At 53.5% G+C, this 14,911-nt stretch overlaps 2 protein-coding genes across 6 annotated transcripts; one reads left to right on the forward strand and one right to left on the reverse strand.

Moving 5' to 3' along the window:
* Positions 1 to 1,918: 1,918 nt before the first annotated feature.
* On the forward strand, positions 1,919 to 9,224 carry NRGN (neurogranin). 5 transcript variants are annotated; one of them, XR_004436078.1, is made up of 5 exons: positions 1,931 to 2,106; positions 7,506 to 7,732; positions 7,972 to 7,992; positions 8,083 to 8,231; positions 8,401 to 9,224. XR_004436078.1 is itself a non-coding variant. In XM_033206686.1 (4 exons), exons 1-2 carry the CDS (start codon positions 2,092 to 2,094, stop codon positions 7,725 to 7,727), a joined length of 237 nt encoding a protein of 78 aa, XP_033062577.1. In that variant the 5' UTR covers positions 1,919 to 2,091; the 3' UTR covers positions 7,728 to 7,732; positions 7,975 to 7,992; positions 8,401 to 9,224. The 5 variants fall into 5 exon arrangements, 3 of the variants coding, with proteins under 3 accessions (XP_033062577.1, XP_033062579.1, XP_033062578.1); XR_004436079.1 differs by having other exon boundaries at positions 1,946 to 2,106; positions 7,975 to 7,992; XM_033206686.1 differs by lacking the exon at positions 8,083 to 8,231 and having other exon boundaries at positions 1,919 to 2,106; positions 7,975 to 7,992.
* Positions 9,225 to 9,477: 253 nt separating this feature from the next.
* VSIG2 (V-set and immunoglobulin domain containing 2) lies at positions 9,478 to 14,898 on the reverse strand. The gene is made up of 7 exons (XM_033206683.1): positions 13,954 to 14,898; positions 13,298 to 13,455; positions 12,601 to 12,808; positions 11,616 to 11,774; positions 10,627 to 10,746; positions 10,377 to 10,521; positions 9,478 to 9,674 (listed from the first exon to the last, which is right to left on the reverse strand). The coding sequence occupies exons 1-7, from the start codon at positions 14,486 to 14,488 to the stop codon at positions 9,542 to 9,544; spliced, it is 1,458 nt and encodes a 485-aa protein (XP_033062574.1). The 5' UTR covers positions 14,489 to 14,898; the 3' UTR covers positions 9,478 to 9,541.
* Between the last annotated feature and the right edge of the window lie 13 nt (positions 14,899 to 14,911).

Below are 14,911 nucleotides of genomic sequence, written 5' to 3' on the forward strand. Positions count from 1 at the left end.
AAGGGCTGTGTTGCCTGTGTGGGAGTTGGTGGGGGGGGGTGTTGTAAAGATACCCCCCCTTCAGTTCTGACCAGCAGGAGGAAGGGCCCAGAGGCAGTGCAGTCTGCAGAGGGATGTTGCCTAGCAACTTGGGAGACTTTACTGCAAACTCACCAAATCCCGAATTCCTCAGCTCTAATTTGGGAAGAGAAAAGCACAGAGTCTAGGCCTGGTATCCACTCTGTCCCCTAATTTCCCCCTTTCCTCTCCTCTCTGGATTCTGGAGTTGAAGTCCAGCAGGAATTGGCACAACCTAAGGTCACAGATGTGCCCATCATTTAGGCAAGGGCCTGAGTTCCCAGGACATCTGGCTATTTGGTGGAGGTGGGGAGATGGAGGATGTGCCAGAGACAGATTGGGGAACAGATTTTTCATTACAAAAGTGGGTGGGTCCCAAACATGCTGGGAGAGACACCCCTACACCCCAAGCCCTGGAATCCCGGCTAGCATCCAGCTCAGCCTGGGACCGCAAGCTGGCTAAACTTATCCCCACCCTGAATGGACACAGGCATTTCCCTCCCACTCATTTTTCCCTTGGCAAGCAGAGCCTCGGGCCCAAACATCTAGGTGGGAAGGAAGCATGTCACTGCCATGTGGTTCCTGGTCATGGCCAGGGGCTGGGGATGCACAGTAGACCTGTCTCAGGATCTGCTGTCCCACCCGAAGCCACAGGGCATTTCCCACCTTTGCTCCCAGCAGCAGCCATCCTTTCCTCCTTCCCTTCCCTGGGACCTTAGCTGAGAAAGACTTTCTAGTTTTCTCAGAGAAGGCCTACCCTACCCACATAACAAGCCACACTGCCAGCTCTTGTACCCTGCCGAGTTGGGGGAGGCTGACGACCACAACAGTGGCAGGCTGTCCCTCCCAGATGCTCTTTCCATAGCTCCCCTTCCCAGCCTCTCACGAAGCCCACATCCTGCCTCATCTTGGACCCAAGAGCCAATTACTTCGAATTCTCTATACTTGGGTTTAGGGTATTTTTCTTCTTCCCAGGAGCAAGGGCGAGTATGGCCAGCTTTTGTCTTATTCTGAGGCAGTAGATCAAAAGGTTAGGCCGAGTCTGGTATGAAAGGGAGGAGGATACTTCTTCCAAGTCGGTTCCCATATATAAATGCATAAAAAATAGGTGTTGTGCATATATGATTTTGTTTGCTGCAGCTCATATAGACAGATCAATAATAGATATGTCATGCTGACAGCTTGAGTTGGGTGACTGTCCGTGTGTGTGCGTGAGCGCGCGGGCGCCCACAACAGGGTGTTCACATTTACCTGAAACTGAAGGGCTGCGTAGTTATTTTTGCAGGTTGTGTCTGCAGTGTCTGTATGTTGGAAGAAGGCCTGGGAAAATCATATGTGGACATGTGGGGCTTGTGAGCCTTTGTGTGGACGCATGCCCATCGCCAGGTTGTACCAACAGGTTTCTCCGTCTGTAGCAGGAGTGATGATGAGACCTTTTTACCGCACGTCTTAGGGAGCCTTTCTTTGCGGACTGAGGGGGAGTGAAGTTAGAGGGAGCCATATTTGGGACTCCTGCTAGGTTGTGGAAGTGTGGTGGGGTGGGTGAGGGGTGCGTGGTTTTCTATAAGCGGGAGGGGGTGCTGTACCCAGATGTGGGTGTTTGTGCTCGGGGTGTCGGGGTCCTGCTTCTGCCTACTCCGGCGTACATCTGCCTGGCAGTCTGCCGCCTAGCAAGCCAGGGGATTGCGCCCGGGAGGATGGAGTGTGTAGGAGGCTTGGATACAAGCGTGTAGGCGGAGGGGCTGGGGCAGGAGCGGGAGCGCGGCGGAGACAGCCGCGAGAGGGCGTGGTCCTCCCTCCACTTTTCCCCGCCCACCCTGCCGGAGGCTGCTCCTGATTGGCTTCCCGGCCGCGGGGCTCAGGTTACATTCGCGAGCGGAGCCGAGCGCGGGAGACCGGACCCGAGAGCTGAGCTGCAGGTTCGGCGCGGGTCGGCTGGCGGCCGACTGCCCCAGAGCCCCCACCCGGCACCACACAGACCCCACCCCCGCCCTGCGCCAGCCTTCGTCCCCGCCGAGGACCCCAGACACCAGCATGGACTGCTGCACCGTAAGTTAGAGGGCCCGGGGGAGGGGCACTTGGCGGGGTCTGCTGCGAGAGGCGCCTGAGAAAGCCCTGAAGGGCGAGTGAGGAATGGAAGTGGATGCGAAAGACCTAGGAGCAAAAAGAAAAGGGGTCCTTGCCGAGACGTGGGTGGTGGATGGTGGAAGGCGCCCGCCCGACTTGGAAGCCGTAGGAAAAATGCTCCTCAACTCGCGGGGGCGTCTGAGCGCCCATCCGCCAGGCAGCCTAGGCTGGACTGGGAGCTCGGCAGGGCTCTGCAACAGGGGAACTGCAGGTTGGGTGACAGGAGGAACTTCCTCCCCAGTGGAACGCCGGAAACCATCGCCTGGAGACACTGCGGCGACTCCTTTCTCCTGTCATTTGGCCCCCAACCCGTTCCCCATCCCCTGCCGCCGTCGGTGGGCGGACAGGCTGATTCTCATGACCCTCCAACGATCGCCTAAGCTCCCTGTGCAGCGCAGGCTGGTCCATATTGGTTAGTGATGCTTGCTGCAAAGAGCCTAGTCAGGGTGGTTCTAGGGAGGGGTTGTCCCGGCCCCCAAGGCCTTCTCGCTCGGAAGGGGCTGGGTGAAGTGACCGCGAGAGAGCCCTGCTGGCGAGGGAAGGAAGTGTCTGCAATTTGTCAGCGCCCACGCGGAAACCGGGGTACTGCGAGTGCCCAGCGCCCGAGAGGGTTGCTGTTAAGGTGACTCGGTATGAAAGCGCCTGGCACAGGCCCTGGCTCCTGCCTCACTGGAAGAGTACAGTGATCATACGTATATGAAATTTATTTGTTTGCGTATTTCTTTTTTGCCTCTGCACTCGGAGAAAGACTATTCCAAAGTCCTTGTATTTTCAGTCATTCAGCCAACCAGCTAATAATACACGAGGTTACTGACTTTGCCACCTTATGGCACAGTAAAGGGAAAAAAAGTGAGCTTTGGAAGGAAAGGATAGCCCAGTACTATAATAAATGAGACTTTCCCATGTCCGGGTACAAAGAGGCAGAGAAAACTTAGGGGCAAGTGGTGGTTGCTGCGATTTTAACTCCTATCAGTTTCAATAATAGTTGCCAGTTTGTGGACGCCTGCCCTGTAGTCAGCACTTTATATTTAATCATCGCAACAACGCTATGAGGTGGGTATTATTTCACAGATATGCCAACTGAGGTTTAGAAAGTTAGATTTTTCCAAGGAAGCATGACTCCTAAGTGTGGAGGCAGGATTCAAACATAGCCCTGTCTTCGAAGAGCTGTGCTTTAACCTCTCCTCTGAACATTTAATTGATTATAAAAGTAACCTGCTCATAACAGAAAACGTAAAAACTAGAGAAAAGTATGAAACAGAAGTATGTCAGTCACCTACCGTCCCACCCCCTGAAGAACACCCCGATAACATATCTCCTTCCAGCCTTTTCCCTCTGCTTGTTATTCTACAGGAAGCAATTTTTGGGTTGTGAAGGGAGAAATGGGCTCCTCATGGAGGTTCCTGGGCTCCACTGAGGAAGAGCCCCTCCTCCCAGCAGTGTTGTGTAAAGTAGAGAAGATAAATGGATGGTGGGTTCTGGGAAATGAGCTGGGGGGAGGGGAGAGGTGAGGATGAGAGGGGAGTGTTGCTGGGAAAGGGGAAGTGGGAGACATGGTCACTGGAAAGAGGTGAGTAAACAAAGAATCCAAGAGGCCAGGGAAGGAATGGAATTGGTCTCCTCTGTGTCTGCAGTAGTAATTAGAGTAGGATGTGGGGGTCCCTTCCTGGAACTATTGCTCTTGAGTGCCCAGGGAACCATACTGAAGGATTAGTAGACATGGTTCGAGTCAGTGTCCCTTAAAAAAGGAAAGGCTACCCACCCAAAAGATAAAGAAGAAGCAGATACACAATTATCTCCATGGCCCAGGGCCTGGGGCACCTCCTCCAGTGCACCCTGTACAAAGGAGCCTTCCCAAGTCATGCCCTGTCCTAGAGATCTGCAGGGCTTAGGGCTGAGCAAGAGAGAGCACCAATATCAGACTGTGCAGGAGGACAGGAAGAAGAAGAAAGGGTGATGGATGGAGGGTTGGGGAAGGGCAGGGCTTGGGGGGGGGCATTTTCTTCCCCTTTCTGTGGAGGGCGGAACTCAGTGCTGGGAGGGAGCTGAGATGTGTAGGAAGAACAGCACACCTCCTGGGGTCTAGAGGCAGGTCCCTCTTCCTCTTTGATTCTGGAGCTCTCCTCACTGACCGCATCACCTGGTGTTTGGGAAGAATCTAGTCCTGCCTTATTCTCATTTCTCCTTGGTACAGAGGCTCAAATAGAAATGAGGAAGAAGAAAACAGATCTGCCTATTTTTTTTAAGAGACAGAGGAATGGTTTTTTATTCCTGTTGATTCAAATATTGCAGTTGCTGATTTACATAGCCATATATATATGACTTTCCCTGCATTCACTGCGCATGAAAAAGCACATGAGCTAAACATTTTTTTTTTGATCCTACTCATTTCTTTTGCTTAGTCTAGTTGGCTTGGCCCTGCTGAATTCATAGAAATAATTACCTGCCCTGAGGCAATGGCTAGCAGCAGAGGCTACTGAATCGATCACTTCACTATTTGTCAACTGAGTGACCTTAGGTAAGTTACAAAATGTCTCAGAGGCTGTTTCCTGACTTCTCAAAATGGGGATTAAATGAGGTAATATGTGCAAAGCACTTAGTACAGGGCCTGACATACAACAAGCAGCAAGCAGGGGAAATCCTTAAAGCTATTCGGATTTGGGAGCTGAAGGAGACTTTATTCATTAGTTGTGGCTGAAGAAAATGAGACTCTCAGAAATGTGCCCAGTTGGGACTAGAAGCCTTGGCTCCTGCTTTGCTGACCAGGGCCCCTTCCATCTCCTCCTCCCTCCCAGAAGTCCCTAGTTCCTACGGAACTCTCAGGCACACACCAACAACCGTAGCTTTGAAAGGCACCAGCCAGACACCATGACCAATGAACCTCTTCCCAGGTCCTTTTAATCCCCTTCCTCTTCCACCTGTGGACTGCCAACCTGGCAGCTCTGTCCTGAAACTTCAGCTGAAGGAGAGGGAGCTGCTTCTGGGGCGGAACATGGAGTGTCGGGGGTGGCTTTGCCTGCTGTTCCAGGTTTCCATTCTGGATCCAGCTGGGGCGGGTGGTGACAGCAGGTCGGGTCTAGCGTGGTTGGAGACAGATATCCCTTCCTCCACTCAACCTTCCCACTCCTCCACAGCTGCGAGGCCAAGGAGGAGAGGTAGGTCAGGAATGCTTTTTTATGGTTGTCACCCTCTTTTGAGAAGAAGCCTTACTGTTCCCTGAGGATATCCCAAGAAAGACTTGAGCTCTAAGAATAAAACATTCCAAAGGAGTCTTATCTGAGCACTCTAGACCTGTGTTGGGCCCCTCCACAACCATACCTGCCTTTTTGTAACTTTTGTTTTTTTGGCTCTTCTACCAAAATGTAACTCCTTTTACCTGTGTTTAAATCGACTGTGGGCATCTTGAGCACAAATGGAAGAATGTGAAGCCCAGGAAATGAGGCTAACCTGGGGAAACATGGCGAGGGGAGCCATTTTTAAGCCGGGGCTTGGGCATCTGGAGTTTAATCTTGTGCCCCTGGGGCAGAATCTGGCTAGGACAGTGATCACTGAAGCCTTGCTCATATCCTGTCCACTTCTATGAACTGGATGGATAATGGCAGGGAGAGCAAATGTGCAGAACTGAATTACCATTATTATGTGAAACCTTGGTCATCTCGTGTCCTAGAAGAAAAAGATAGTCAAAGCAGTGGAAGACTTCATGAAAAAAAGAAGAAGAAGAAGGAGGAGGCAAATTCCTAGAAGCCAGAGAGCCAGATCAAAGAAGAAATGTCCTTCCAACGTCATAGTAACCATCCCCATCCTGACCCACGCTAATACTGCAAGTAATGTTAAGCAACAAAGGGGCTCAGAGGCTGAATTCTTCTCCATTCCGTAGCCTTTCTTCTGCAATCTATACCATCAATCCCCCAACCCCTTCTACTTTCAGCCAGGGCAGGCTCTCAGAGAAACAGAAACCTAGTTTGAAGCATAGAGGTGGGCCTAATTATTAGTAGGTTGAACCATATGAAATTGTTATTATATGACCACTTTTGGCCTGCAAAAACAACGATTTCACATTAACTTAATGTTATCTTTAAGACAATCATAAGAGCTACCATTTATTGAGCAGCTAGGTTGTGCAAGACACTTTATGCATATCATGCTGTTTATTCTTCCCCACAACCCATAGAGGTGGATAATATTATCCTGATATTTTAGAGGAAGGAGCTGAGATAGGAAACGATGAGATAACTTGCCGAAGGCCACACACCTATAGCAAATGGTAGACCTTGGTTGGTTGACTGGGCTGCATTTGCTTGTCCTAAAAAGTAGGGGTAAAAATATATTCTGGACTCTGAAATACAAAGGTTTGAATCTTGGGTCCACTGGTAACTGTCTGTATGACCCAGGTAGGTTTTTAAACAGTCTAATCATTAGTTTTATTAGGGGTAATCATAAAAAGGTACGTAATAGCTTTATTTTGAGGGACTAAATAAAATAATGCCTGTAAAACACTGTTACTGCACCTGGAACAAGATAAGTGCTTAAGTGGTAGTTACCACCATAATTCCTTTCTTCGTCAGAAGCACACCCTGGGAAGGGCTTCTTGCTCCTGCTGGTCTTTTCCTTTCCTTTCCTTTTCTTTTCTTTCTTTCTTTTTTTTTTTTCTTGGAGTGAAGACTTTTCTCTATCACTTCATCCAAATCATCTCCTATCTCCTGTGTCTGAGTTCATCCTTGGGCAGTGGAAAATCAAGAGTCAATAGGAAAACAATCTCTGGGCCTCTAGTCTTAGGTCGGGGGAGGCTGACTCACTGACTAGTATCCCCAACTTCTCCCTAATTCCAGCTGTGAGATTCCTGCATTTCTACTGGGGAGAGGGCTGGCGGACTGAGGCTTCTCCACCCTCTCCATGGAAAACCCTGGACTCAGACTGGGTCCTTCTGAGCTGGAGTTACCCTCTGAGAGCAGGGGGACAGGCGGCCACTCCAGGAGTGCCTGCCGCTGTTTTCCTTGCTCCTCCAAACCACTCTCCAATCAGCTCTGCAGACCCCTAACTCGGTGCTGGTGATGGGCCTGGCTCTTCCGCACCCAGTCCTGCCTGCACTTCTCTTTCCTGAATTAAGACACAACTGTCCACCTGGCTCTGAACCTTCTTCGCCTGTCGCTGCCCATGCCCCAATGCGTGTCCCTGCCATAGCCCTGCTCCAGGCTCGACACCCCTCTCTGCACCTCCCACCCCCGTATCGCCATAGTCCCAGTCCCTCAGGGCTCTTCCTACCCCACTCCCGCGGATCAAGACACAGTGACCCCACAAGAACCCTCCTGCTCCGCCCCCAGGAGAACGCCTGCTCCAAGCCGGACGACGACATTCTAGACATCCCGCTGGACGATCCCGGCGCCAACGCGGCCGCCGCCAAAATCCAGGCGAGTTTTCGGGGCCACATGGCTCGGAAGAAGATAAAGAGCGGAGAGCGCGGCCGGAAGGGCCCGGGCCCTGGGGGGCCTGGCGGAGCTGGGGTGGCCCGGGGAGGCGCGGGCGGCGGCCCCAGCGGAGACTAGGCCAGGTGAGGCGGGCGGCGCGCCGGCAGGCTGACAGCTGCCCTTCCCAGCCCTCCCCAGAAGGAGCAGGGGGAGAATAAGGGCGGGCTGGGGGTGCAGGAGGCGTGGAGGGAGCCAAGGGTTGGGGGATAGAAATCCGAGATGGGAGGTGGGTGGGTGGTTAGAGGCTGAGGGTTGGGCGGATTCCAGGAGCTCACCTGTTTCTCCCTCTGTATCCTCCTTTCTGCCCCGCCCTGGACCGAAGAAGAACTGAGCATTTTCAAAGGTAATGAACACGGCCCCTAGGCGGCGGGGTGGGACACATGAGTAGGAGAAAAGGATCGAATCCCAAGCCCTTTCCTCTGCCCGTCCTCAGCCCTCCCAGCCGGGGAAAATGCACCCTGCCCCTGCAGGTTTTCTGATACATCCAGACCCCTGAGGCTGCGACGGGGACATACATATGCAAAACCCCATTTGGCTGCACAAGCCCGGCCGAGGGGCCGAAATACAACGCGGCTCGCACACGTACCTGCCGCGGGGCTCATTTCAGCGCTTTGACTCGGGGTGGGGGGTTCTGGGTGACTGAGGCCCCCTGGCACTCCCCGCCCAAAGAATCCTGGTACTGAAAGGGGAAAAGGAGGCGGAAGAGGAAGTGGCGGGAGAGGGCAGGTTCTCAGACCTTTTCTCTCCTCAGTTCTCGAGGAGAGATGGATGCCGCGTTCCCTTCGCAGCGACGAGACTTCCCTGCCGTGTTTGTGACCCCCTCCTGCCCAGCAACCTGCCAGCTACAGGAGCCCCCTGCGTCCCAGAGACTCCCTCACCCAGGCAGGCTCCGTCGCGGAGTCGCTGAGTCCGTGCCCTTTTAGTTAGTTCTGCAGTCTAGTATGGTCCCCATTTGCCCTTCCACTCCACCCCACCCTAAACCATGCGTTCCCAAATCTTCCTTCTTTTGCTTCTCGCCCACCTCTCCCCGCACCCAGCATGCAGCTCTGCCTCCGCAGCCTCAGTGCGCTTTCCTGCGCGCACTGCGGAGGGCGCCCTAAGCGTCACCCAAGTACACTCACTTAAAGAAAAAACAAGTTCTTTCGTTCTGTGCGCAGCTAAAAGGGGCGCCCTACATCTCCATGCCACTCCCGCCCCAGCCTAGCCTCAGGACTTTGGATCTGGGGTGAGATGAAGGGAAAGTGTTTTTATGGTTTCGGACGCCCCTTGCTCTGACCGGAAGAGAAGTCCCTATCCCACACCTGCCTGTCACGTTCCCTCCCCTTTCCCCAGCGCACTGTTGAGGGCAGCCTCTCCAGCTCTCTTGTTTATGCAAACGCCGAGCGCCTGGGAGGCTCGGTAGGAGGAGTCTTCCACGGCCCCGCCCCGCCCCTGTCGGCCCCGCCCCCCGCCACCCCCCCCCCCCCCCCACCGCCGGGCTCCTGGGGCTGTGGCCGAAAGGTTTTTAATCTCCGTGTGTGCATGTGACTGTGCTGGTTGGAATGTGAACAATAAAGAGGAATGTCCAAGTGTTCAGAGGGTGCCGGGGGAGGGAGTTTGGGTGCACAAGGCCTCCGCGTGGAACTTTTACAGGTCTCCTTGGGCCAAACCAAAAATTGGGAGCTGGTGGGGGGAAGTGGAGAGGCACCTAGGTTGAAACCTACCCCTTTGACCCAACCAAACTTCCTGCCTACCTTTTCTCGGACTTCAAGCCCATTCCTTCTCTTACTGTTAATACTCTTTGAGCCGCCTAGAGGAATTCGCCATACCAGCAGAAAGAAGGAGACAGTATGGTACCATAGGCTTTAATTATTGATATTCCCCCTCACCGCCCTCCCAGGGATCGGGAGAAGTCACACAATCATAGGGAGCTTGGACTTGGTGGTTGTCACGGTGCTGGCAGACGAGGGTCTTTCCAGGAACCCCTTGCTAGAATCAGCCCTCATAGAAGTGTGCTCAGAGATCCCAGGAGCGATGGCATCCTCCCTGATGGGTATAGACAAGTTCTTGGTGAAGAGCAGAAGCCTCCTGCAGAGGAGGGCCATCCTCTAACCTGGGGACTTTTAGATTTCACTGTGCTTGAGAATCATCTGCGGAACTTTGGTTAAAATGAAGTTTCTGGGCCTCATCACTCCCTAACACACAGCTCTAGGAAGGCTAGGAGTGGCCTGAATCCGAATGTGTAACTAGTTCCCGGTGATTTCTGTCCAGGTAATCTGAGGACTCCACCTGGAGAAACATTGCTCTGATCTCTATCCTAGACCCTGACGGGCAGCTAAAGTGGATGACAGAGGCAGCTTCTCCTCCCCTTTCCTGATTTCCTCCACAGAAGAACTGAACTCAGCTGACTGCTCAGGACAAATTCAGCTCCCGGCATCTACAAGCCACTACTACTCCCAGGTGGTTCAGAACAGAAAAGTAAACTTGGTTAAATATGAGGAGGGGCAGGGCAGTCCTGCAAACTGAGCTTCCCTGCCACAGCTTTTACCAGCCACTCCACCCTGTGCTGCTTGCCTGCACCCTCAAATACACAGGTTATACTGCTGCCACCAGCAAATCCCAGGGCCGAACAACACCTCCTACCCCTAAACACACTGAACGATGTTGGAGTTTGAGGACTGCAGGCACCTGCTTTTAACCCAAGCCCCTTCCTCCCTCCTTGCACCATCCCCCAGCCCTCCTGCTCACCGAAGGTCACTACCCCCATATGTCTCCTTGGGCTTCTTTCCCCTCTCTTTGTGGAACCTGATCAGACAGAACGCAGCAACTGACAGCAGCAGCATGACCAGGAGCACCCCAATCAGAGCTCCGGCCACTCGGCCTTGGGAGGGTTCTAAGGAGATACAGGACCTTCAGAGTTGCAGGCTTTCCTCGGCCCACCAGCCAACAGTTTCCCCAACACAAGGCTGCTGGCCTGGCCTCCACCCAGCATCCCTACCGGTCACAGAGAGGGTCAGCTCACAGGATGCACTGCCCATCTGGTTGGTGGCCACACAGCGGTAGGTGCCCGAGGAGGTCAGGGAGAGGTTGGTGAGAATGAGCTGGCCAGACACCTCATCTAGAGGATGAAGAGGAAGTGTTCCACGGCCCATTCAACTCAGTGAGCACCTCTATGAGGACAGCACATTTCATTTCATCCTTACAACAATCCTGTCAGGGAGGAACTCATATTTTTTTATTGGTGGGGAAACCAGTTCAGAAAAAGGAAGTAGTGTATCTGAGGAGACCCAGAGAGGAATTCCAAAGCTGCTACAACTTACCTGTTCTTTCCACCCTACATAGCTGCCTTTTTGGGAGGAGGAGGACTGTACACTCATGAAGGATTCAGAAACTGGCAATGGAGTCAGGGTGGGGTGCTTACTAGCTGATGTCAGGTTCCTGGTTTGGGGTAAAAGGCTTGATTGCTAGAAACTGCATCCTGTAGGGTGGCTCTAAGCGGGCACAAATGCTTTTCTAAACTGTTTACCTTTGCCTGAGAAGGCAAAGCACATACCAGGAGGTGATCTGGGGGTGGGTCATTCGTTTCTGGATTGATAAAGGAGTTTGCTGGGGCTGGAGAGAACAACTGAATCCAGGAAGAGGAAGCTGAGAAACAGGCTCCTCCAAAGAAACTGGTTAAAAGATTCAAGACAGTCCGTGCTACTCGGCCTCAGTTTCCTCTCTAGGAAGTTTGGAAGTGATCCATGACCCTTAGGAAACCTAAAAGAAATCTCCCCAAGGCAGATGGGTGGGCACCAACAGAATGCTCCCTGCCCTCTACTTTCTTCCAGGATATCAGTAATATATTCAGCTTGAGAAATACTCCCAGGATCACCCAGCCACACACTGTGCAGGAAGACAGGCAGGAGGGAATAATACAGGAAGCCAAGGAAGAGGCAGATTTGCCCAGGTCTCCCATCCCCTCTTCCTAATGCCCTGGGCCCTTACCTTGAACCATGCTGCCAGGAAAAGGTGTAGGAAAAGATCCAAGACGCACCCAGTTGTACACTGGCTTAGGAGCCCCCTCAGAAGAGCTGCATCTCAGTGCAGTAGAGCCTCCCACAGAGGTCCGTCCACTCTGACTGCATAAGGGATTACTGGGGGGAACTGCAAAAAACAGAAAGTTCCTCAGCAATCTTCCAACCCCACTCCCAACTTCATTAGGTGCTACATTCTCTACTTCAATACCCCTATCTAACAGTGGTCCTCCTGTGTCCACACACCACTGCATCCCCAGGAACTGAGAGATTTCCACTATTGGAAATTCTGATTGTTAGAGAAAACTCTTCCTCATGTTGAGCCAAAATGTGTGTTAACATAATATCCACCCATTGGTTTCAGTTCCTGCCCTTTGGGCCCACAAAGAGAAATTAAAATCTCTCCTCCACATGACAGCCCTTCAGATAGTTGAATCCAGCAGTCATATACCCATCCTAGGCCTTCTCTTTTCCATCTAAACACTGCCAGCCTCTGATAGTTTGTGTGGTTGCTCATCTCTGAACAGGCTCTAGTTTGGGGTGAGACAGAAGCACTGAGCACAAAGTTGCTGCTCAGTAATATCGGCCGTTGTTCCTTTGATGGCCACTCCCCTTCTCTGCCACTGACCTTGGGAGGGACAGAATCCAGCTACCAGTGAGAGGCTCCCCCATGCTGGAGCTTCTGAGAGCAGACTCAGATCCCCACGTACGGGAAGGGCTTTCTCTCCCCCACTCTGGTATTAGGCTCTGATGGAGGAGATGCTCTCAGTGGAGGGTGGAATTGGAGTATGACCATCTGGATTAGAAGACTGAAAGAGAGAGTATTTTCGCTTGGGGCCCCCAGTGCAGTTGTGTGCTTGGGCCAAAAGTCAGAAACCAGAGATTTAGCAGGACCAGTGCAAACCCCCCAAGTGTGTGAAAGGGTATGTGGCTCGTGGATCCCCAGCCTGGCTTACCCAGCACAGTAAGGTTGATTAGCCCCAACCCATTGGTGTAGAAATCTGGTGGGTTGTTGACTTGGCAGAGGTAGGTTCCCGTATCTGACGGGTGGACGTCAGTCAGTTTCAGTGTGGCCACCCCCGCTGTGGGGGGGTTCTGAAGCAGGCTGACCCGCTTTGACTTAGAACCAGTTGGATATAGTTGGCCATTGGTGAAGTACAGGATCTGGGGAGAGGCAGAAGACACACATATGTGCCTTTTTCTGCCTGGCATCAACTCTACAGTCCTTCCTCATCAAAGTGGGTATAAGAGGCCCCTGACTTACATCAGCCAGGGAGCTGACACCCTGTAGCTGGAACCTCAAAGGTCTCTCTGTTCCCAAACACCACCCCCTTTTAAGTGCTAAATGAACCTGATCCATTGGTCTCTCTCCACCCCCCCAACAGAGAGGCAGCATATTATCTTAGTATCAGTCACAACACCTTAGTGTCAATGGATACACTAAAGCAGGGGAGTTGGAAATAGGATCTATGGGAGAGGAAAGGAAGATACAGGGTCAGGCAGACTGCAGCTCTGAAAAGATCTTGGGAGAGCCCACTTACCTTTTCATCCAAGTATACTGATCCCCAAACGCCCCCTCCCGACCCCATGCCCTCTTCCTGGGCTCCTGTCCCTCCAGGCCAACCCAGCTTCATGCAGTTGCTCATAGCTCACTGGATGGGACTCAGAGATGGGCTTCCCAGGCTGCACAAAGCTCCACTCCAGGGCGAAGCTGTCTCCCACCGACGTGCTGTAGGTGCAGGTCAGCTCGGCTGTCTTCCCCAGGGGCGTGCTCAGCGGCTCCGTGGGTACCTTCACCTCCACGGCCAGCCCTGGGGCCGGGGACCAGAGGGAGGTAGCAACCCCAATTCCAGTGATCTGGAGGGTCGGGCCCACCCCGGGGCATCTACATTGGAAGCTGGGGGCTCCCTCCCCAGAGCACAACGCTCTCCCCTCAATCCAACCCCTCCCTTCCCAAAACCTGAGGTTTCCGGGAGGGGCCGGGTCTCTGTGGGTAAAAGAGCCGGAACCGGGCCAGGTAAGACGGTGTGTGTGTTTAGCAGAGAAAGGAAAACACTAACCCTTCGGTGGGGGTGGTTCAGGCCTGTGCCGCGGAGAGGCCGAACTCGCCCGCCGGCCTGGGGGCCTCTTTCCTCCCCACTCTGGGCCTTCGACACCCCCTCCCCGGCCTCACCCCAGGCGCCTTAGGGCCCCTGAGGCCCACGGCGGCCTCATCTGGCCGGGCGGGGACAGAGTGGGTCCCAAGGAGCCCGGGAAGCCAGGCCTATGCCCCCCAGTTCTCGCCGTGGTCATGCCTGGCCCCTCCTCACCACTCAGGCACAGGAAGCCTAGCAGGGCCCCGCAGAGAAAGGGCCCCGGGAGCTCGGCCATGGCCGCGTCCATCCGTCCTGTCCTGCTCCTGCCAGGTGGGCGATCAAGGTCGGTCTGGGTGTCGGGGAGGGAAGGGAGCACCCAAGGGTAGCCGCCCGGGCTGGGCAGGAGCGAGACTGGTATCTCAGAGCAAACAGGGGAGAGGCCGGCCCCGCAGGTTAAAAAACAAAACAAACAAAAAAAAAAGTGGGCCTCCCTCCTCTCCTCCAGCCCCAATTCTGCAATCTCTCTATCCCTGCTCCCTCCTTCCTTCCTCTTCTCCCCAAAGTCTGAAGCTGTCAGGCCTTGGGAAAAGGGCTGGGCTTGGTGTGGGCCTTCTGCAGAGAAGGGCTCAGCACTGGAGCTCAGGGAGGAAAGCTGACTTTGGAAGGTGTCCTGATACCCCAGAGCTGGCAAGTGGGGTCCCCACCTCGGAGCCTCACTATCAGTGTGAGCCCCAGGCCGCAGACCCTTTCTGTCCACACCCCTTTTCATTTCACCACTTACTGAGGTAGGAGTCTCTGTGGAAATGAGCACCTCTCCATTTCCACAGCCACTCCATTTTAGGGGCAGAGAAACTGAGACCTAAAGGAGACCCCACCCTTGGTAGGAAAAAACATGGCAGAATTTGGACACAGACCTGCACCCCATACTATGCCGAGCTCTCCCTCACTAACAACAGAGATCTCTTCCAGATGGGCAAGAAGTGTTTTTGTTAAGAATTCCGTGGTGTGGGAGAGGAGCCCTCCTGAGCTTCCTCTCCCCTGTCCCTGAAGAGGAAGCAGATGAGGTACACACACCCCCTAGCTGGGAGCACTCAAGCTCCAGCAGAAAGCTACCAGCTCCATCCCTCTGCTGTTCAGAGTAGCTCAGAGTCTCCTCCTCTTCTCCACGTGACAAACAAGGACCCTTCTAAAC

Source organism: Trachypithecus francoisi, unplaced genomic scaffold, assembly GCF_009764315.1.
Source record: "Trachypithecus francoisi isolate TF-2019V2 unplaced genomic scaffold, Tfra_2.0 Lachesis_group8, whole genome shotgun sequence".
In the NCBI taxonomy this organism is placed as follows: Eukaryota; Metazoa; Chordata; class Mammalia; order Primates; family Cercopithecidae; genus Trachypithecus; species Trachypithecus francoisi.